This window comes from Geospiza fortis, unplaced genomic scaffold (genome assembly GCF_000277835.1).
Source record: "Geospiza fortis unplaced genomic scaffold, GeoFor_1.0 scaffold192, whole genome shotgun sequence".
In the NCBI taxonomy this organism is placed as follows: Eukaryota; Metazoa; Chordata; class Aves; order Passeriformes; family Thraupidae; genus Geospiza; species Geospiza fortis.
The window spans coordinates 8832870-8856244 of NW_005054315.1; the positions used below are offsets into that span (position 1 = coordinate 8832870).

General features: G+C 37.2%; 2 protein-coding genes across 3 annotated transcripts in view; one reads left to right on the plus strand and one right to left on the minus strand.

The window, feature by feature from the left end:
- The window catches only part of MGAT4A (alpha-1,3-mannosyl-glycoprotein 4-beta-N-acetylglucosaminyltransferase A), a 73707-nt gene extending 54818 nt beyond the window's left edge, over positions 1 to 18889 (plus strand). The window contains exons 12-15 of one of the 2 annotated variants that reach the window (XM_005420007.1): positions 9478 to 9556; positions 11845 to 11911; positions 12878 to 12990; positions 13151 to 14091. In XM_005420007.1, coding sequence (XP_005420064.1) covers positions 9478 to 9556; positions 11845 to 11911; positions 12878 to 12990; positions 13151 to 13177 — 286 coding nt within the window. In that variant the 3' untranslated portion in view covers positions 13178 to 14091. Of the gene's footprint in view, positions 1 to 9477; positions 9557 to 11844; positions 11912 to 12877; positions 12991 to 13150 lie in introns of both variants that reach the window. The other variant, XM_031056177.1, reaches the window with a different exon arrangement.
- Positions 18793 to 23351, minus strand: UNC50 (unc-50 inner nuclear membrane RNA binding protein). Its single transcript, XM_005420008.2, has 5 exons — positions 22783 to 23351; positions 21817 to 21937; positions 19813 to 19952; positions 19635 to 19736; positions 18793 to 19103 (listed from the first exon to the last, which is right to left on the minus strand). The coding sequence occupies exons 1-5, from the start codon at positions 23060 to 23062 to the stop codon at positions 18967 to 18969; spliced, it is 780 nt and encodes a 259-aa protein (XP_005420065.1). The 5' UTR covers positions 23063 to 23351; the 3' UTR covers positions 18793 to 18966.
- Between the last annotated feature and the right edge of the window lie 24 nt (positions 23352 to 23375).

Genomic DNA, 23375 nt, shown 5'->3' on the forward strand with positions numbered 1-23375 from the left:
AACCACACCTGGAGATCAGGGACATGTAAATTGAAACATTCTAATGCTTACTTTAGTGACAGCTCTTGTACTGAAGCTTTCTAAGTTCTTTCCAAGCAAAAGTTCTCCAGCCAAAACACCCGAGCCCCTTAATAGTAATCTAGGGTCTCATCCTTTGCCATAAGAAAATATATAGATTTCTTTCAGTAGAAATCCTTGAGAAGGAAAGTAGGTTGAAGGAGGTTCCTCTTAAAAACAAATTGCATAACAGTGTTGAAGATATGTTTGGTTTTGGTTGGTTGGTTTTGGTCTTTTTTAATAAAGGGATGGACTGTTCTCTAAATGCTCAAAAGAGCCTACATTGTAAAGATAAATAATATTGAATGTCTGTTCCCTCAGGTTTTTTGCATAATTATTGAAATCCACTTTGCTGTTTTGGCATGTACATTGCTGTTCTAAGCACAGATTTATTTATTAAATCTGACAATTATATTTAAGAGGTTCTTTATGAACCAGTCAAAACACATCTGAGAAAGACATTCCATTGCAGCACTTAGGTGATGCTGGTGTCCATCATCATCACAACCACTTCTTTTTTGACTAAGTTTCAGAGTCCTCCCTATAGGTGTGATTGACACAAGTCAGATGTTGTTTTCAAAGAACATATGCACTAATTACTTTGAGAAAGCCCTTGAAAGTGCATAACTTCTGGCTGTTCTGCAGTAGGAATTAAGAATGGATATTTTTAGAAAGGGCTTCAGGTTTGCTTCAGTATAAATGCATTTTAAATGCTGACCTTTATTTTAAAAGAAAAAAGCTGCAGGAAAAGACAAGTATGTATTTTATACTGTGGGAAAAAAAGGAACACTGAAAACCAAAACTCACCCCAACCTCACTAGTATACATATATACATTTTCTTTATATTTTTAAAATATGAGGCTCATATTTTAAAGGTTAAGAGGTTCCTTGTATGTAACTGCTTCACAGAATCATCAAGGTTAGAAGAGACCTTCAAGATCATCTAGTCCAACCATCAACCCAGCACCCCATCCCTAAGTGCCACACACAGTTGCCTCTTGGAAACTTCTTGAGGTGATGACTCCATCAGCTCCCTGGACATTATTTCAATACCTGACTGCTCTTTCAGTGCAGAAAATGTTTCTAGTATCTAATCTGAACCTCCCCTGATGCAACCTAAGGCCATTTCCTCTGAGACATTGTAGAACAGACTGACCCTCACCTGGCTCCAGCCATAGGACTTGTGCTCCAGACTCTTCTGCAATACTGCTTCATAGTGCTATCTGGAATATTTTCAAAAGGATTAGTTGGGTACTTTTTTTAGGGGAGGGGTAATGTGGTTTTGTTTGTAGTGTTGGGTTTTTTTCCTGCCCTTTCCCCCTCATCAGTGCTTTGAACTCTATAGTTGCCCTGTAGCTGGTTGGCCTCTCCTTTTACAAAGTTACTGAGTAGTCATCCTCATTGACATTGACTGTTAATAAAGTGACTTTATGAGGTACAACTTGCTGACTGGGATTTCAGTTTTAATGTGGAATCTTTATACCTTGACAAACCACCTTGTAAATTATATTTGACTCTGATATTGGCATAGATACTGCATGTGCAGTATTTGAGACTGTTCATCTCATTTTCTGCATTCTGGGCATTGGAATCACAGGGAACACATGATGTTAACCTCACTTATATTTCCCCTGGCATCTTCTCACAACAGAGAATTAATAGTCATGCAAGAAAATCTATATTTGACTATTTAAGCTGGAAAATCAATGTATTGAGTGTGAATAGTATCTTGTTGGACTCCTGGTAACTAAAGATATACATTATTTTGCCTGCTTTGAAATTATTGTGACAGTGCTGAAAAATACCTGCACAAAATATGACAGATGGGTGCGTGATATTTTGTAAAGGAAAATAAAGGCAGCTTTTAAAACAAGTTCTCTAGCAGTGAAAAATAAAATGATTTTTTTAAGTACAAAAAAGTTACCAAAAAAGTATCATAGCAGTCAATCTTGTATGTATCCAAAATATAATTAACTATCCATCCTAGAGGGATGCTAGTCCTCCTGTGGCTAGAGAGATACAAGATCAAATGCATTGTATCAGAAAAAAACTTGCTTCCTCATAATTTGCTTTTGCAGTAACAACCACTCAAAACCTAGAGACCTGCAAAATTGTTTTGGTTTTAGATGGGTACAGCAGCGACTTGCTTGATGTATAAGCTGTTCTTTGTTCATAATCAGTGTTCAGTGTAGAACCTCCCCTTCAGCCCAATGCATTAAACCTTTTGTGGGCAGTTTTAGCTCAAGAACCATAAACAGAGTAAAGTGCATAAACATAGAGTGCATAATTTAGAAGTAATCTTTAATTCTGATTCTAAAGATGTTTGCTATTAAAGTGCAACACCATGTTATGAAGCTTGTAATGGTCATGTCAGCTGATAGGAAATATTTGAAAATCTCTGAGTGTATTATTTTAAATGTTTTGGTGTTTGTCAGTACATTTCAGGTGGGATAATACTTTTAGTGTACATAAAAGAGAATTTGAGAACTTTGGTTTTTCTGTTTGCATAAGCTTCTGTACTAATAAGCAGAACATCCTCAAATGGATGCACTGACAGCAGGGATTTGGCAGGCAGGCTCCCAGGCACTGATGCTGTTTGCTCTGGGCATGGAATTCTGCCCATAACAATGAGGCCAGTACTTCATATGAAAAGGGAGAAAACCCTCAAAGTATGGATCAGAGACAGAAGAAAAGAGCTGCCTAAGCCAAGGACATGCTGCTTCTTCCTTAATGGTACTAATATCCAAGATTTGTGTACTTGGCAGTGTTCCTGGCTTTATAGTTCTTAGTCAGAAATCTTGGAGGCTGACCGCTGTTGCCAAAATGTTAGATGTCTAATGCCACTTGAGATACCCTAAAATACTTCACGTGATTTCCAGGACTGGAGCCTCTGAGATGTCATAATTGCATCTTTGCAGCCTTTGATGAGGTCACGTACCCAAGTGCAATCTCAAATGGTGGCAAATGCCTGTGTAGAGTAAAACTGAAGGGAGTTATCTGTGCTTCCCCAGCCAAGCTGGAAGGGTAAAAAATGTTTATGTGCATACACCCACATACACACACATACTAAACTCAAAACCCCAACAAAGCCTTTCTACATCTCACTGAATTAAAAATTCAGCAGAAATAATCTTGTAAAAGAACAATCACCCCCAGAAAAAAAAAAGAAGTCAAACAAAAACACCCTATCCATGAAATAGAAAAAACCCCGAACCACCTCCAAAATTAAAAATTTAAGATTAATTAAATGCCAGACATTTTTAATACAGTTGATGTGAGCCCACTCCAGAGAGACAGTGCAGCTTTAGAAAGTGTCACAGTGTTGTCTGGGAAACAGTAGAAGAGTAGGCCAGAGAATGAGATTTTCTTACACAGCTAAATACCTTATACACATGCTGCACAAGTGAAGAGGGTTAGGAAATGGTACAGGTTTCATTGATTCAGATTGAGTTTTGAAGCAGTGTGAGAAAATTAATTTCTTAGGCATGTGATGGATAAAACAGACTCAGACCACTCCCCAGAATCCTTCCATTCCCTCTTCAGTCAAGCTACTTTGTGGTCCATTGACAAACATGAGAAAGTTCAGCCCTTTTGGTGCACTGGGTCAACACTTCTGTGAAAATGGGGAATTCAACCCTTGCAGTTCTCAACCATGCAGCCCAGTTTATATAAAGACACTTAGATGGGCTCATTTTGTCAGAGGAAGTGGAAATCTTACCAGGCATTTTGCATAGAAGGTAATAGGGTGGGGGTATTAGGGGTATTTTTTGTTTTGTGGTTTGGGCAGGCTAGGGCATTTCTTCTTTGTTTGTTTTTGGGGAGTTTTTTCCAAGTTTGGAATTATAACAACAAGATGTTTTATATATATATATATATGTATATATATATATATATATCTTTCACTATGTTGCTTACCTTTGTGAGTACTTTGCAGATGCATATATATAGAGTGGAGGAATTGCACTTTTTTTTGGAAGTATAAGCAATTTTTTTCAAATGACTTAGTAAGAGGCATGAAGAATAGGAGAATAAATTGAGCTTGAGAGAAGGAAAAGAAATGATTCATCTTCTGTTTGTGTTTTGCATGAGGAAATAGTGCATGGTTAATACTGGTTTCCAGTGACAGTAGAATAACACTTCCTAATTAGGATTCTGAGAAAGTGACACAAAGGAGGTAGATTAGTTTTCTTTTACCACATTTGCATCCAGTGATCAAAAATGCTGGATAGAATTCGTGAATAATGACTCTTGCAGTGGATGATGGCATCTGTAGAAAGCCAAAAAATTGCTGACTGAATATTGCTTTTACAGAAATTCATGTTGTGCAGAATTAAAAACTCTAAGGCTGCATGTTGCTACGGATAATTTGTTCCAACATGGAAGGAAACATTTCCTCTCTGCCTTCCTACCTATTTTCCTGTTCTGAAAATGGGATATAAAATACATCAGATTGCTAAAAAGAGGCATAAGGAGGATATGTGAAGGAAAGGATTTGATTGCTGATGTTTATAGAGCACAAAGGCCTGCATTCTTATATTCTTAGAATCAGGTTTAGTATCAGGTCAAATAACTTCTTTCCTTCAAAACAAAACCCAGATATATTGACAGTGGATGGGAATTGGGCTGTTTAAGATATTTTTGTGTATTGTTTCCTTTTATAAAACTGCCATAATTTAACAATAAAATTGTTGTGTATTCAGTTCTATTTTAATTAGAACATGTAATTAGAACACTTTCTATAGATGAAAAAATAATTGGCACTTTATGTAAATAAAATAAAAAAGGTTTTTTATCACCTAAAAGAAATCAAATTGGGTAATAGAGAGAATAATAGATTTTTGGGCAAAAATATGCTTGGATATGCTTGAAAGAAGAGAGATTCACCCCTTTATAAGCAAGATAGGGGGTGGGTAGAGGTGTGCATGGTTGTTTTGGGATTTTTTTGAAAGCACAGGTGATGAAAAAATTTAGCTATTAAAAGAATATTAAAGTCAGTAGTTCAGATTAGTAATATTGATTAATCTATTTTATGGGGGATGTTACAAAAGGTGAGACTCTTTCTGGTTGCTCACTATTGCAGGGGTTCTGAACCTGAGTGTGGGCTTTAAAGTACCCTAAATAGTTAACTGCATTGGCAGATTAATGGTATCTTTTGTCAGTGTACAAATGATAATCACACCTCTACCTTCCCCTCCCTTTGTGTGTTAGGATGTGTATGAATATTTGTTTCAGCTTATTGGCTGGGGGGCTTTTCCCTCTATTTGTCTTGATTTTAGATGTGTATCTAGCTCCATGGCAACAACTCAACCCCTCAAACGGGGTAAATACTGAAGCCACTGAGTATGAAAACAGAAGTTTTTCTTTGCAGCTTTGACTTTGCTCCATTTTGTTTGGTGATTTGTGTTGGTTTTTTCTGTTTGTGTTTGTTTTTTAAACCTTCAGTGCTCATGAAATTCTGTGTATTTTTTAATGCTGCAGGAAATATTAATACTTAGCCTTCTCTTATTCTCATACCATGTTGAGGTCATGAGCAGAATGTATGTAAGTGAGTTCATAGATTTAATTATTTCTGGTAGAGAGGAGGTTTTTCTCTGTGTTTGAATATCTAGAGTAGCTGGTTATTATCTTTGACCTGTGACTTGTTAAAAGGACACTGCCAGCAGAAAAGGTTCTCTTAGATTCAGATACATTAGTATTACACTTAGCAATTGTAAGTCAGAGTTACTTTTCTCTGATGACTTTGATCAAAAATGTTCAATTGTGTTCATGTTTGTATTTTGTAATTAAGAAAATAGTGACGTAATATTCCATTAGGCAATAGTAGGGTTTGTCTTTGTTAACTTTAGGTGAATTTGTGTTTCGTTGGGATTACTATATTTACAGAACCACTGCTTTCAGAATTTTTATTTGAAGGAATGCTTCGGAAGGTGTTAGGTTTAAGCAGCAGGTAGACAAAGAAATCTTAGTGATTCCACCCCAAGAAAACTGTTAAGTAATTAGGGGAAAAAAGCACATGTTTTTACTGTTTACATGGCCTGTCATGTGTAAATCCCAGGACAGGTGTCAAAATAATTAAGCACTTGAAAGCAAAGCTATTCCCAGGTTCTTCGCTATCTGTATTGAGAAATACCTACCATAGTCTGAAAACTATAGAGTCAGAACCTCATTTAGGTTGGAAAAGACATTTAAGGTCATTCAGTCCAGTCCTAAACCAGTCTTTCTCTTGAAAGAAAAAAGGATTGGGCCAGACATCTTACTACTGGTGTAGGAATTAAATAAAAGGAAACAACCTTGTAATCCTCTGGGTATCAGCTGGATTACTCTACATTAGTGATTTAATGAGGACCCTAGATGTCCTGCAAATGTCTCTGTGGTTTTTAGAAATGTCTGATTTACTTAAGAAATATCAGATGAATAAATTAGTTCATTAGTTAGGAGACATAAGAGTCTTCTCATCACCTGGGAAGGAGAACAGCTAGCATAACAGCAAGTTTGTAAAAAAGGTCTTGGCACATAAAGAGTGCAAACACAGAAGGTTTGGGGAGGAAAAGATAGGTTACTTAAAAGCCATTTCAAGGGTTTTTGAAAGGGAGGTTTAACTGACCTTTATTTTGAAATTAGTTTTACTCTCTCAACCCATTTCCAAAGAATCTCCATTGGAAAATCTACCCTGTCAGAAAAGCAAGTTTTACAAAAGAATAGCTAATGACACTTATTTTAGGAACTGTAGAACATCTGTTTGTTCATAAATTAAATTTTATTTCAAATAAAATTTTCTAATTGGTAAATTTTAGTCCTCAACAAAATATTATAGATATGGATTGACTGTGTATGTGTATTTAGGCTTCTGTTTTCAATCTGTGTAACTTTTAATGTCTAAGTAGGTGTTATCTGTCAAGTGTTGAAGCAAGGCTCAGATATAAAAATATCCCTTCCTTTCTAAACATAATTTAAAATGTGACATGAGCATGTGTTACATTTGTGTGTGCATATGGATTAACAGATAGTTATAGAAAATATACTAAAATAGCAGGTTTGATTACATGGAAATCAGGTTTGATTAATTACTGCTGTAAATTGTTCTGGCTCTGTGCCAGGAGTGCATTGCTCTAATGGAGTGACAACTGCTGAGGAGGGCAAGCTGCAGCTCAGTCTCAAAGCTGATGGCACAGTAGGAGAAATGGTTGGCTGTGGCTGTGTGCTTGCAGGGTTGTTTGTAAAAACAAGCAAACAAACCCAAATAAATAAATGACAACCCCTCAGAAACAAACAAAGCCCTCACTGCTACTGCTTCCCCCAAAAACCCATCCAAATCTCCAAAGCCAGTCATTGTTCATTGAGAGCACAGTGATCCCAGATCACAGGGAGTTTCTCTGTGGATTTTTAGGCGTGTCTTCTCAGAACTAAGTGCTAAGGAAAAGCAGCATGTCTGTGGTTTGGGTGGAGCCTTTGATGGCAATACCTTAGACGGCAAGTTCCATTTTAAATTACGTCTCCTTAGAATTTTCAGTGTTTTCAAGAGAAAAAATGGCCAGTACTGCTTAGGGTATCTCACTGACTAAGGTATGACTAGTTAGATCTATTCAGTCAAAAGACAGCAGAATGTACTTTTGGTTTTCTGGTCAGCTTTCCAGAGAGTTTTGTTTTGCTTTCTATTGAGATGTCCAATGAAGGCATCTTCCTAGAAAATAATTACTATTACTTGTTGGGGTTTTTTGGATGTCGTCAATGTCTAGAAAAAGTCACAAGATTTGTTTTGGAAGAACTGTGGATGTTTTAGGTGGCTTGTATACTTTGGAATTGGCTAACCTAACATTAAAGTACAGTGTGGAAATTATTTTTCTTGAGACACAGTAGTAAGGCTTATTTAGTCCAGTTCTGTTTTCCAGTCCAACTGTGCAGTTCTGCTGAAACCAATGGAATAGAAATGAGTATGGATTTCTTGTATCACAATGTGAGGTGTTACTCCTTTTCTGAGCCTTGATAAAAGAAATGTTCTACATGTGTGTGCATTTTCTCAAAATACTTCTATCATTTTTGGGTCACAGACATTTCTGAGCTGGGGTCAGAGCACTGTTTTCTTCTACTTGTTTGTAGCTGTGAAGTATGGATTAATGGCAGGTGTTCAACCTGGCTTCAGATATATTGGATAAAGACAAGCTGGAATTTACATTTCTAACTGCATCTTAATAAATTGCAAATTGAGATAATGTTTTTAATTTTAATCAAGTGTTAATTTCTGAACTAATTTTGTCTCTGGCTGGTGGCATATTTAATGTTGAAGAGAAATTAACAGTAAGTACCATCTAAGTTCCAACTGAAGAAAGATTTGAAATGTGTTGATAGATTTTTACATATTCATTTAAACCTAATAAAAGTAAAATATTCTTCGTAAAAGTGACATCTGAGTAGGTGTAAGATCTAATTAGTTTATGACAGTAATCTGAATTAACTCCAGTCCACTAGAAAAAATGGCAAGTAGTGAATAATTTTTGAGCATTGATTCCACCTAGTGGTAAAAAAATATTATTACTGGTTTATATAATACATATTCAGAATAACATGAAATTCCTGTCACATACAAAGAGGAATTAACTGTCTCTTTTGTAACATAATCTACACATGTGCAGTACTGCAAAAGCTGTTCAGAGTAGGCAGCTAGAATTTGAACACTTCACTGATTGATAATGTTTCAAACATATTTACTCTGTCCAATTAAAAAAAAAAAGTTAATTGCACAACTGAGTGAGAGTAATGGGGACTTTGTACAGGTTTAAAAAGGTACAGGTTTTTTTATGTGTGTATACATGTCAAAACCAAGCTTTTTTGGTTTGGGGTTTTTTTTGAGGGATTTTTTTCTTAAACAAATCTGTCTTTGGAATAGAAGTTTGAATTCAGGTAACACAAAGGGTGTGGATGTGGGTTGGGAATTCCTGGCACAATAATCAGTGAGATTTTGCAGTGAACCATGGTGGAGAAATGGACTTGGGGAACACTCACATGGCAAAATATTGACTTGGCTAAGTTCCCAGAACTGTTTCAGAAAGGATCTGCAGAGTTCATCCTGTGGGCACAGGGAGAGGCTGAAGGAGGGCAGGGCTCCTGCTTCTGGAGGTGATACCAGTGTGTGCCAGGCAGTAATGACCACAGCTTTGTGTAATGCAGTCTGGCAACAGCACGTGATGCAAGCTCCCTTCCTGTGTAAAATGCTGCCCAGCTACTCTTTAGCAACTGAAAAACCTGACCCTTTCCAATTACAGTGATATCTGAAAGCACCTTATCCCCAGCTGATGTAGGCTCAGTATAAAAATGATGTTTATCCTTGTAACAGCTGTATGTGACAATTTACATGTAAGACAGTAACACAGCTGATTCTGACTGATGTACAGACTGTCTTTTGTTTTCCTTTTCATTTATAGGTACTTGTTTCACAGTGGCAATCCAGAGCATCCAGGAGACATACTTCTAAACACAACTGTAGAAGTTTTGCCTTTTCAGGTACAAAATTTTTGATTTGTATCTTCTCCATTACAGGATAAAAGCCAAGCCTCTTTTTTGACTTTAACAGTGAGGAGACATAAATGCTTCTTTTAACTGTATGAACTTGGTGTTCTGATGTTCTTATACTTTTCCTTTTTTTAACTGGATATGTTCACAGAAGACTCTTGTAACTATTCAGATGTTCATTCAGGGTGCAGTCTACTACAAGTGCTGTTGGTAATTTTGAGGTGAACAAGGTCATTTTCTTCCAGTTCATTGCTACCATTTAAAACAAAAAAATAAACAGTCTTCCCTCTCCTGTGTATTTTGGGAAATGGGAAACCTAAGTCAATCTGCTATTTGGCTTAGTAAAAAAGTCTTAGTTCAGGGATTGACACACATCCAAACCCACTAGATACTGAAATATATAGATTCTTAAAAGAGAATGTGTACCTTTCTCCTGATTTCTGATGTTTTTTCCCCATAAATGAGCCAGTTTTACCACAGGAGAGTACTACATTATCTAAAATATATTCTTGTTTGAAGTCAGATGGTAGGGGTTCTTTTTCTTCTACTAGATACTACAGCTAACTCTTTATATCACAAAGACTGAGGGGATTAAGATGTTACTTCCGACAAATTTATTTTATTTAGTATTAAAATGACAAAGTATCTCTGCCTTCCCCCATATACCTGGTGTAGGAATCTTGAAATGTAGGCCAAAATTGCTGAATATAAGTTGAATATTTTTTTAACTTTCTTTTTATCTATTTTTTTGAAGTAAGTAATCATGGACGAGTTCATATCTCCATTTTCCCAGTCTACCTTCCTTACAGCAGGCAAAAATAGGAAATTTTTACTATTCCCATCCTTAAAAATAAAATTGTTAGTTTGGTTCTAATTATAAAACATGACATGTGGGATATTATATCATAAGATCTGAGGGGTTTGTTTCTCAAGACCTGTGGAAATACATTCAACCACAAAAAACAGCAGCAGCCCTCACTTAATCTAAGCCCAAGATACAAGAATGCACAAGATAAACAGCAAAAATGTGCAGCAGGCATCTCTTTTCTGGGTTTACTTAGCTGTGGAATGTCCCTCACTGGAGCATCCTTTAAGGAAATAATGCTACAGAGGTTCTATTGCTATTGATGCAATTTGTGGAAAAGGTGAACAGGAAATTCTGCATCTGGCCTGTTCCTAAGCCACTGGTGTCAGAAGAAAATATTGTCAGTAAAATAATGTCAGCTGAGGACATCAGCTCCTCAGGGCCCTGTTTCTCCACCCTGGACTTCAGTAGACCTAGAAACTCATTCAAATATTTTAACCCTGATCTTCCTTTAGTAGAATTCAGGAAAACAAAAAACCCTTAGAAACCAGAGTACCCCCAGACTGGATTTGTCGGGGATTCAAACAGCATACTAAAAAACCCCTCAAGACAATCTATAAACAAAAACCTGCCCCAAACACCCCAACAACAACAAAGAAAACCAAAACACCTGCTCCCCAGATAAATAACCAAAAACATTTCCACCACTTTTTCAGCAGCTTTAGTTCAGAATAGGAATTAAAAAAAAAAAGAAGCTGGTCAATTTAATCTCCATTTTGCCAAGCGTTTTTAATTAATTCCTGTGAAATTCTTAGAGTGGGTCTTTCAGTGTTGGGTCATGGTTGTACTTTTCAAGCTGTTTTTCAAGATCTCTTCTACAATTTTTTTGTGCTTATTAAATAAAACTTACTGATCCCCATCCATATAGTGAGGCAATGATAATTGTGGTGCTTCCCTCACTGGTCTGATGGCTTTCCATCTCACCCAAAGTCTTAGATCAAAAAGTGAGCTGTAAGTTTTCATTTGTCCAAGCAAGAAAGCTCTTGTTAGGCCATAGAAAAAGAAGGCAGGTCCTGCCTTTGCTTGTCTCCTACTGTGTATGCCAGTATGTGCTAAGTATTCTGTTCACGTGGCAGTTACCATGCGAGTTTCATGGGGCACTTAGAGTACTTGATTTTTCTCCTTTGTAGCCAAGCATTGTTCAGTTCTGGAACACTGCTGCTCTTTTTTTTTTTTTTTTTTTTTTTTTTTTTTTTTTTTTTTTTTTTTTTTCCTTTCCTTTTTTTTTTTTTTTATCTTTTTTTTTTTTTAATGTTGGCTTCTATAAGGCTATAAATAACTATATTCCAGGCTTGTTCTTAATTATTTGGAAAATATGGATGCTGAATATATAGGAAGAGTGCGCACACATTTGTCTTTCTCTGGCAAAGTCATATGTCAAATAAATTATCTCATTTGTCCTTTGTTATTCTAGAGTGAAGAACTGGTATTAAGCAAAGAAACCAAAGACAAACGCTTAGAGGATGGTTACTTCAGGATAGGTATGCAACAGTAGAAAAAAATGTGTATTCTTACTATTGCAACTCTCAAAGACATCTTTATTAAAACCAAAACAAATCTAAACCTGAGTTTTTATCATTCATTTTTGGGTATATGACCCCATAGGCTTTACTTAATGTTGTGTCCACTAATTCTTTTCAAAGACTTATGTACTGAACAGAGATCTCTTGTGACTCTTAGTTGTAATGCAGCTGCATCTAACTTTTCTGCCAGGATTGATCACCTGGGTTATAACAGAGGCATTTCCAGGTTTTGTAAGATCACCTCCTCTGTCCTGTGACTGCAGAAGTGCTTTTTTGAGTTGTGTGCTTGGCCTGGATTTGAACCCACTCTATAGACAACCAGCTCATCACAGGATGAAATTGGCATTTCAACAGGGGAAGGTGCTTGGATACATGTTAATTAGTTGCTGAACACAGTTTGGGCAATCCTATTATAACTTTTTTTTGTCATAATAAATTTCAGTTGTCTGTATGGCTTAACTGTAAAGTCTAACTGGGCTTTTAAATTGAATTCTTACTCATCCTAATATAATTGAAGATGCTTTAAATAGGAATATGTTATGCATGAATGATATCTCTTTGTCCTTAATCCTATTTGAAAACACATAAGCCAAAGGCATCATATTACATCATATTAGTTCTCTGATATTAAATGAGTACCTGTGCAAAAATCTTCACAGAGTTTCAGGTGTTAATGCCTTTAGACAGTTTCAAAGCTTTTATTCTTATGTGTAATCCCGTGTGCGTTGATGATGTGCCCTGTATTGTCTGCTGCTGCAAAACTGAATCTGATGTCAAAATCACTCACTGCCTTTTATTTTGGGAATGATACTGGTTTCACTGTGGTTCTGTCACAATGATACTGTGAATTGTGATACTGCAGATATGTTTTCTAGATTTTGTACTTCAGTTTATTGAACAGGACTTAATGATGTACATTTGCAGGGAAGTTTGAAAACGGTGTAGCTGAAGGAACAGTTGACCCCAGCCTAAATCCTATTTCATCATTCCGGCTTTCAGTGATACAAAATTCAGCCGTTTGGGCAATTCTGAATGAGGTAAGAGGAGAACATTGAAAAACATAACCAGTGAATGGGAGATATCTTTATTCTGTTTTGAAGCTCAGACTCTTGGCTAACACTAAAAATAGTTACCTCTTATTACTGAGAAATGTAATACACTAAACCATGACTTATTTCTTCTGATTCTCTATTTCAGATTCATATTAAAAAGATTACAAACTGATCATGGAAATCTGCTTTAGAGGAAAAAAGAAGAATTCTTGAAAATTCTTCCTATAAAATCTGACATCCTTAGCAAGTCACAAATTGAAAATACTGAGCATGCACCTTATTCCAAATGTCATTCTTTTTCACTTGAACTCTACCTCTTGTGAAATCTACTGTAGATGAGAAGATTGTATTTACCCCTTCTTATCTGATCCATCCAGAAACTGATGCTCCACACTGATAACATTCGTCTGAGGCCCAGGTTGTCCTCCACTGTAATGTGACTTTATCATCTTATGGTTGCAGAACCCTGCTACGCTTAACCTGTACTATTTTGATAGTATAGTAATATAGAGTTGTACATATTGTTACATTCCTTGAAGAAAAAAATATAATTATTGTTAAATAAGTTTTATGAAGGGGGTACTTTCGGAGTTCCATTTATTTTCTATAACAAGAACCCTCTTTTATAGACTTGTCAGGGATATATATTAAAAATGCTAGGGATATTTAATTTATTAAAATAATTTGAAAAGTACATATTTTTATGCAGTAAAATTTTAAATTGATATAGTTTTTTTATGAATTCTCTAGTTTAAGTTATCTTTCTACATTTTTCTTTGGAGATGCAAACATAAATTAATACCATATTTCAAATATACTGCCATGTTTAAAAAAAACCAAGATTAAGTTTCTAAATTACGTAGTTTTATACACAGAATCTGAATGATGTTCAGAGGCATAAACAGAGTTCTGAAGAGCATTATTCTTTGGGGCTATGAAATTCCACTATGTACAGTTTGTAGCCACATAAAAAGCATGTTGAAATGTCTTGTTTCATATTATGTACTAAATCTGCAGTAATTTTAGATTTAATCCATTGCATTTTAGAAGAAATTTTTTTTACTCCAAACCAGTTCTTTCTAAAAATATTTGTAAACATTTCCTAGGCTGAACAAGTTCATTTTCTGTACTGAAGAAAATCATTCTCCAGCTTTGCTTTGGAGTGACAAGAGGTTACCTTTTATCAAAAGAATGAACAGTAGATACATTTGATTTACAGAGGTCTCCTTTTAAAATGTTCTGTTATTGCAGCATTTTTTTTGGATAAATTAGTGAGTAGTTACAGATTATTTTCTTCCTTTCTTTAAGAACAAGGTCTTAGTTTGACTCCTTTATGGATCAGTGTGATAACTCACACTAACTTTATAGTAGGAACTGAATTTGGCCTCAAGTTAGTAGCCTGCCTGTTTGTTTCAAGGGAAACAACAGTGATCTTAAATGAATCAGAAATTCGGTCAGGAACAGAACGTGGTCTGGGTTACAATCAGAGTGGAACTGTTGCAGCACTAATGCTGCTATTTTTCTTAAGAGTCCTTCTGCTTAGGTGCTTATGTGTAAGGACTCGGGCATGGGAAGATTTCAGTTAGTCAGAAATGGCCAGGAAAAAGAGAGGCAGGAATTCCTCCCTTTTAAAAGGAATGAAGTGCCTGATTGACATTGGAGGGAGGCATCCACGCTGGCTTGGGTATTGTCAGTTGTGCTGTGATCCAGCCTCCTGGAACTGACATCTCAAAAGCTGGCCAGCTTTCCCTGTGGAAAAAACCACACTCTGCTACCCCCAACACAGAATCATAGAATCACTTAAGTTGGAAAAGACCTTTATTGTCCTTGTGATCAGGGCACAGATGCACAAAACCTGTTGCAGGCTCCCTGATCTAGAGCAGGGGTCTTAAATTTGTAGTTCCCTATTAAAGCTGATAGATTTGGGCTCCTTTTCATGATAGGTTTGTAAGGAGCAGGAGCCTCAAGCTGCCTTGCTAGCACGGCAAGCACCACTGGATCATAGTGTCAACCTGTCTTCTCTTCTGCCTTGTTGGAGAATTGTGCCATAGCTTTGACAATTCAGCAATATTCAAGTTGAAAAACTTAACTACTTCTACAGACTGTTGTCATTTTGGTTTAGCTATGTTGTCCGGGGACACAGGGAAGACAAGATTTGTACACAGAGCAAGACCTTCTGTTTAGACTGGTGTAAGTTCAAGAAAAATTAGATACCAAGGGGACCCTGTTTACTTTTCCTGATTGCATCAGGTGGTGTAAATAAAATGTTACTTGGAAAGCTTGTGTTGCCCATAGATGCTGTGGGCATAAGCTAAACACTGGTCACATAAATGGAGTTGATTCTTGGATTTAGGAATGTGGGTGACTGGGCTCTGAATCCCGTGTGACTCTAGCGTATTGTGGTGCTACAGCCCCGTTTGTTTCCTGTATAACGCCCTGCCATCAAATTACCAACATGCAACAGCTTTCTTTTTTAATCACACATCAGCTAGCAAAGGTCTGAGAAAGTGTTTAGGTTTTCTTCTCAGCTGTGTCTGTGAATGAATGATGCAAGTTATTTAAACTAGGGTTATTTATTACAATCCAGACTGCAGAAATACATTAGATATTGCAGTTTCTTTATATAATTAGTTTTGTTGACAGTGACCTTTTCCATTTTTACCATGAGTCTGGAAGTCTACTGGTACTATTTATGTAAGAAACCTGTGTGCTTATTCTAAAAGCATCACTGTTCCTGACATTCACAGTAGTTAAGATGAATCACTGCTAATATATTTAAATACACAGAACCCGTACCACATTGATTGCAAGACTGGTTAGTAGTAGATTTAGTTTTCAAAAATGTTGAGAAGAAATTTATCCAAGACAACAAATTAAACTAGTATGTGGTAAAATGTGGGTTGCTTTCTAAAGATTGATGCATTTTTATTACATTGTAGTAGCAGGAGTTGAAAATACTCTGGCTGCTTCAATACTTGCAATGTTCCTGAGCTTACAGGCTCTCTAGATAAACGTGCCACATTAACAAATACAAAATGTGCCACATTATCAATACAAATTATATTTCATAGATCCAGGTAAATTCAGAGCTGGTGGAATCAGGTAGGTTATTTCTGCAGACAGCTGTTTTCGGCTTTGTACTTTTAAGTTCCAAATCAGGCTAAAGTGGTGCAAGACTCCTTCCTGGAAGTATGGTGAAGTAAAACACCTGGGCTGTTAGGCTCATCAGCCTTTAGCTTGGGTACTGTTTGTGACTGGGTCTGCACCAGTGGGATGGTGTCTCCTGCACATCTCCATTGTAAGGGACAATATTATCACAGGAGATCTTAAACAGCATCTTAAACTTATTACTTGTTTTGAGGGAGTTTTTCCCTACATGTATTGAATTTCAAGTTACTTTTGTTGTCACCTTAAAAATCCCCTTGAGGCCGCTGAGTCTTAGAGTTATCCAATAATGGAAAGTGTTTGAAAAAAACCTGCACTATCCTATACTGCTGTTAGCTCCTTCTGATGCTGTTAAAGCTCCAGAAAAGCAAACTTTAGTGAAACCAAAGGCATAGCCAGAAACCTTCATTAGCTGGGCAAATGAACTTCTTATACTGGATGCCAAACAGACTGGCTGATGTGAACATTTGCTTTTTTGAGCTGATCAGGATTGCTTGGGACCAAGAAAACACAAGACTGCCAGTATAATCTTGCTTTGCTCATTCAGTGGGTCATGCTACTGAACACTTTGTAAATAATGTGAACAGGATGTGATAATTAGAGTGTTTCTAAAGCACTGTATAAGGCTTTGAGCTTTTGCAGGCATCTCAATTGTGTGTTTTCATTGATGGAAAAAATTCCTATGGATATATTCTTTTTTTTTGTACTTAAGATGGATTAGAAAAATTCAGATAGATGTGATTCATGGACCAAGAAAAGACTGGAGTCTCTTGTTGTCTGCTATCACTGCTTGTCTAACTGTTTTGAAGCAGTTTTAAAATACCTTGAGTCAGTTTAGAGCAAAGCAATTTATACTTTGCCTGTGTGAAACACAGTTCCTTGAATGAGCTGAAGTGTGACTAGTCTTTGGAAAAATTTGGAAACTGTGTACCAGTTTTCTTTTTTTTTTCCCCAGATATATTATAATTTCAGTAATCTCTATATTTTGTTGGAAGTACTTGCTCCAGATGAAGTATCATAGTAGTTTGTAGTTCGCCTCCAACTTGAAAAGTATTATTTTAGTCTCATAGGGGAAAAGAAAAATGAAATCCTCTCAAGCCTTGCTCCCCTAAAATATATGAACCCAAGGTTCTACATTTGTTCTTACTAGGAAGGATGTATTCTGAAAAAGCTAGAACAAGTAACTCTAGCTAGAAAGGGGGGAAAAAACAAAGTCCTCGTGTTTTTAAATCATCTTTACAATCACCAGCATAAGGCTGAAAAGCTATTAAACAACTGGTGTTTTCAGGCTAGCATTGATTGCTGATGTACAACACACAGCCAATGGAGACCTGGTGAATTATTCCTGAGTGTCACCTTTCTGACCTTAGTGGTCTCTAAAGGGTTTTGCTAAATTCTGCTGTAAACAGTGAACTGCTGGAAGTTGAAGTAGCTTTATTTTGAGAATGAGGAAGCCTTGTTTCAAGGGGAAAACCATTAATATCTCTAAAGGGAAGGTACACAGGCCCCGAGTCCTTCAATGGTATCGCACCATGGGGCACTAAATATGAAGTGATTTTACTGTTGAACTGAAGTGGATGATCAGTGATGTAGGATTCCTGTTAGGGAAAAGGTGTACAGTTAGGCTGCAGCTGCCTGCAGGACAGGAGCTTGTGCTGTTAGCCAGGAAGGGAGCAGATCCTGACTGGAATCCTTCACCTTCCATGGATCAGCAGTTCACTGCTTTCCTAGTTTAAAGGAGAACGTTGCTCAGCATCTGCTGAGAGGGAAACATGAATCTCTTCAAGCCTTAACAGTGGCTGAAACACACAGTACTGTAAGATGCACTGCCAGCATATTTGGTATTTTAAGATAAATTATAGTTTTTCCTTAGAAATCAAATTCTAGTATTGAAATTGTCTTATTGTAACCAGTTTACTCTTGTGTTGTTTTGGAACCTGAATCCCAGTGCTCATATTTCATGCTGAACACTGCATTGGAAAGCAGTCATTTTCACTTTCCATAAGGTATTGTTTGTGATGGTCAGTTTCTACTTCTGCCTTGTGGACTTCACAGCTACAGGCATTGCCATGAGCCCACCCCTGTAGCCAAACCAACTTGTACTTTCCTTCCATGTTCATTGATTGACCTGCCACTCAGAATGGTGGATGTAGTAATACCCACTGGACTGCTAGAGATTGGGTTTAAAACTTGCTGCTATCTTTGGAAACCTGATATGGGTCATGTTAATTGTGCCTTTCATCACTGTTTCTTCTGTGTGCCAGAGTTGTCCATGTATATTTGAAGTAGTCACTGAAGTAAATCTGTTCTCACAATCTGTCATACAAGGAGAGGACAGATCTGTATCTAGAGACAGCTGTTGCTTTACCATCGCAACACTATTGATCTGTACTTTCACACAGTCCCAAGGCAAGGTATTCCAATATTACTCTTCAATAAAACTGCTTTTTGGTGTCACTTAAACCCCTCATAATGTAGAGCTTATGCCAGTATGTGCATAGTATCTGCAGTAAGAGTTATGCTACATAGACTTGTTGCAGTTAAATTTAAGCTACAGAAATGTACAAGTAACTTGTTTTTAGGAATGTACTGCGAAAGTATTTGAACAAAATTGCTAACATGTTTACTGTTGTAAATATTTTAATAAAAAAGGACACTTCAAACTTTTTTACACAATTATCTACAATAAAGAGAAATTTACAACCATTTACATACAAAATGTTCTTAATTTTTTCTTTACTGTCAAAATGGCTAAGGTAGAAACAAAATAAACATTAGATACATGAAGTCCTGGTTTTATTTCACTCTGTATTTATAAAAGGAACAAAGCATCTTGGTGAAGTTCCATCCACATGCTAATGAGATCAAATAGAGCATGATGAGAAGTGCAAATGGATACAAAAGAATAGCTGTGTTCTTCAAAAAGGGCAATGCTGAAACAGAAGCAATATTGAAGCAAGTATAAAGTAGTGCTCTTTAAAAAAAGTGCTTCATGTAGAGTAGACTTGGGGCAAGGTAGCAATAAAAAATAGTTCTACTCTGCTGTCCTCCTCAGACGTCTCTGCCCTACTAGCCCTACAGTTATCTCAAAATGCCTTGGGGAACTGTTTTACCTAAAACTATGGTCTTAAACTCATTACAGAATTTTTATCTAATGCAAACATCTTCAAGTGGATTTACAGAGGAACAAGAAAACTAAGTTACTAAGTTATGGTGCTACAGGACTAATACAAGAAGGGAATTTGGTGAGGTGGAGAATATAAATTCTTTGGTTAAGATGTCCATCCAGCTGAAAACATGGATTGGTACATTTCTATCATACTTCATTTACCACAAAGAAAGAGTTACTTCAAAATGCAGCTAAGCCTCTGCTTTACAAATAATATGCTAAGATCAAATTAATAGCCTGAAAACATGCTCTTCTTTTTAGTCAAACAAACAGAAAAGAAGTTGATGTTACTCACCACTGTATCCTAGGAACGTCACGTAGATGTAATAGCCAATTGCAATCAGCCATAATGTATTCCCAACAAAATACCCAATGACAGAATCAGATATGATGACATCTGCAAGAGATAACTGCTCTCAGCTGTTTTGATAGTGCACCATTTTGAAGCAGAGAGCTCAAAGTATTTAACTTACAGTTGATGAAGAACAGCTGGATAAAATGCAGAATGACTAGAAGAGGGTAGAAAGCATTCAGATGTACATCAAAGGCATATCCCCACTCCACATCATAATCTCTGTTCTGCTGCTTCACTAAGTACTTATTTGAAATGAACCTACATGAAAAAATATTTGAGACTGTTGTTAATATGAATCTATAAAGCTGACTGACAAAACATAAGTTTGATGTAGTAAGTCATATGTGATCCCAACGCTCCACCACAAAGTTTCTGCTATCTGGGAATAAAAGCATGCAAGAATCATGCAGACCAGAATATTGTTAAAATGGTTTTGTTAAAACTGTCATCACATCCCTTGCATGCTACAGGCAGCTGAAATATCTCACAGGTATTACAGAAACAAAACCTCTTTATAAAGAGGAGATCAGTGCTCCAATTTATCAGTCACAAGCTGCCACTTCTCTCTGTACACACCAGGAGATGACTTCAGTGAACTGCTCTTACAGGATCAGCACACCTCACACAGAGATGACTTATTTGATCTCTACAGAACTGATGCACTGCAAGGACAGGAGGAGGGTAAGAGAGTGCTCATACCATGTGCTTATTATTACTGAAAAGATGTGCAAAGGCAATGTGCACTGCCTGGTATTACAGGCTACTGAATGAGCCTCAAGGCTCTTTCCTTCAGCTTAAGTTCTGCTGACATCAAAATATTTATCCCTTATAGAGGAGGAACAAGAAGTCAATACATGCTCAGAAATAAGAGACCAGATTTTTCATGGAAGCTTCCTCTGACCTACTCTTTGTGCCAAGGGTAGGGTTGCAAAGAGGCAGAGCCTGGGTGCAAGGTGAGGAGAGGTGGGACAAGAAGGAGTTTAAACTGATTAGGAATGGGGGGAGCTTTTGGGAAAAAAGGTGAGCTTGGACTGGAAGAAGGGACTTGAAGCAAACTCGGGCCAGGTGACTGGTACTGAGGCCTGCAGGAAGCTGACTAAAAGACAGAGCAAAACCAGCAGATGCTGAACTCTTCCTGGCTTAGGAGATTGCATCCTGAAGCACAAATTGCTGGAGGATGGGGGCAGGGAGCATTACTATTAGCCCTTCCCCAAGCAATTTATGGGTTGCTGTCCCAGACAGGAGCATAGGTCAAGTGGAACTTTCATCTATCAGCTACGTTTCTTTTATGTACCTCATTCTCAATTTTGCAATTACAAGCAGGAGTTCCTGAGGCCACTGTCAGGATTTATCCCTTTTCCAATCACCATCACTTTAAGATGTCAACTTCATCCCTAAAAACTCTTACATGCCCTTGCTTTCTTAAGTTCCTTGTAAAAGAAAAATTCTTTTTTTGGTGCCCTGCCCTTGCTGCAGCACAGAAACAGTGACTTCCTGTCATTTCATGGTTCCCTTACTGCTGCAGGACCCATCTATGGTGCTGATGAGGCTGGACTGTAAAATGACCTGCTCCTGCCTCTCTACTTCTGCAAGTCTCTGGACAGGAGAGAATAAAACTGGCAGCACCTACCAACAAAGCAAAAAGGTGCCAAGCACAAGACAGAACAGATGAGGCTGTAGTGGCAGTAGCTACAATCCTCAGCAAGAAGCACAGGCCAAGTGTATATGGCCCTGCTTAAACAGAATCATCTTCAGGCTTACACTACTTGACTTCTTCATTCATTATTTTGATTGAGCAGCTTTTTCTTTTTTTAATCACCTTTTTTTTTAAATTTGGCATTACTGCTGAACATTAACCACTCAAGAAGAAAGAAAAAAAAGCTGGAATGTTCATCATAATACAGACCTTCTGACCATTTAACCTTGTAGCAAATAGTAAAGAAAGAGATATATTCTTTTTTAAGGTATCATTTTGAAACAATTACTACAACAGCATAAACCCTATAGACAATACTTGAGCGTAAGTTTACCCCAAACAAAGAACCAAGTGTCTCACAAACAGCAGAGGACTCTCTGTGTCTGAACAGCAATACTGAACTTGGCTGCAGAAATCACTACTTACCACATGAGAGTTGCAATCAGGAGCCCCACGCCTACGCAGTCTATGAATACAACCCAAAGTAGCAGTTTTATTGTTTCAAAAAAACCCATGTCCAAAACAAATCCAAATCCTACAGTAGACACTGAAAGAAGAGAAAGATCATTAAAGTCAGCTGTGGAAACGAAAGCATGAGATCTTAAACTGATGGACTTTTTTAGGTATCCTGTTATGAAATCTCCAGTTTGTTTTTTTTTCCCCAAGATTTTCAGTCCAACAGGTTTTTTCCCATGAAAAAACAGATATAATGCAGTTTATTCAAAATATGAACACTCATCTGTATTGGGTCTAACTGTAATGCTCCACCCAAACTATGTTTTAAAAAATTCAGACAATGCTACAATAGGACATTCTATGTTTTATAAAAGCTCCTTGTTAACCAAAACAACATGTGTAATCCTATCTCAGTAAAGAGTTTTTCTATTATGAACAGGAATACACTATTTAATAGAAGGCAACTGAGACAATACTGAATTTGCAGTTCAGTCATTTATCTTAGCCACTTTGTTATAGCTTAATTCTGCAATATACAGAATGTCACCAGGGCCTTTATGGTAAAAACAGTGTTTTATACATAATATTCAGGTAAACCAAAAATTCAGTATTTTTTAAACAAAAACACTGCCGTGTAGCATAGGGTTTTCTTACTGTCTGTAAAGTTACAGTGAACTATGCAGTCCAAAATGCAACAGAAAATGACTTGCAATGGAGAGATCAATTCAAGACTAGAAAATACTACTTAAGCCTACAATGATTTCTACTTCCCACCTTAACTTCAAAAGTCCTTTTTCTTCTATTCTACTTTGATTAAAAGATCATCCATACAAAAGATTGGTCCTTTTGTGTGTGCGTGTTATTAGAAGGAAAACAAACGTTCATCCCTAAACTTTCCCTCCCTCTTCCTTATGCTGTCTGTTCTCCTGCACTCACCACAGAGCCAGATACTGAGTAGCACAAGGAAAGCAGGATCATCTCTTGCCCATTGGTCCTTTGTCTGTTTTCTGTAGTGAAAGTTCCTGTAAACCCTCTGTGGTGAAGTGAACAGGTAAAGCATCTGCCAAAGTGCGAACTCGAAGTCCATCTGTCGGAAGTGGAAGAGCCTTCGGAGGTACTTGTAGCGTTTTGCTCCGGCCGTGTGCCTCGCAGCATCTCTGCGGCTCAGCACACCATTGCCCTGGCTCCCAGAATTAACCAGCGTGGTTGGCAGCATTTTGCTAAAGAAAGAATTTCAAAAGATGTACTTGATTTTGCACACAATATGGGGTACAAATAAAATAACGCGATGCAGGCCACGGCTGCAATGCTGAAATTACTAAAACTGAGCACAAGCGTAAATAATTACATTGGTTGGAGCAAGTCCAGAGGAGGCCATGGAGTTGGTAAGAGGGCTGGGGAACCTCCCTTACGGAGACAGGCTGAGAAAGTTGGGGCAGTTCAGCCTGGAGAAGAGAAAGTTGTGTGGAGACCTCCTAGCCCCTCCCAATATCTGAAGGGGCAAAACAGGGAAAATGGGACACTTCAGC

Bases quoted from the DNA above. Each gene is read 5' to 3' on its own strand.
- UNC50 (XM_005420008.2), bottom strand. From the start codon at position 23,062: ATGCTGCCAACCACGCTGGTTAATTCTGGGAGCCAGGGCAATGGTGTG. The intron at 21,938-22,782 runs GTGAGTGCAGGA...CTCTTCTTTCAG, and splicing joins ACTCAGTATCTGGCTCTGTG to TGTCTACTGTAGGATTTGGA. The intron at 19,104-19,634 runs GTGAGTAACATC...CTTCTGTTTCAG, and splicing joins GACGTTCCTAGGATACAGTG to CATTGCCCTTTTTGAAGAAC.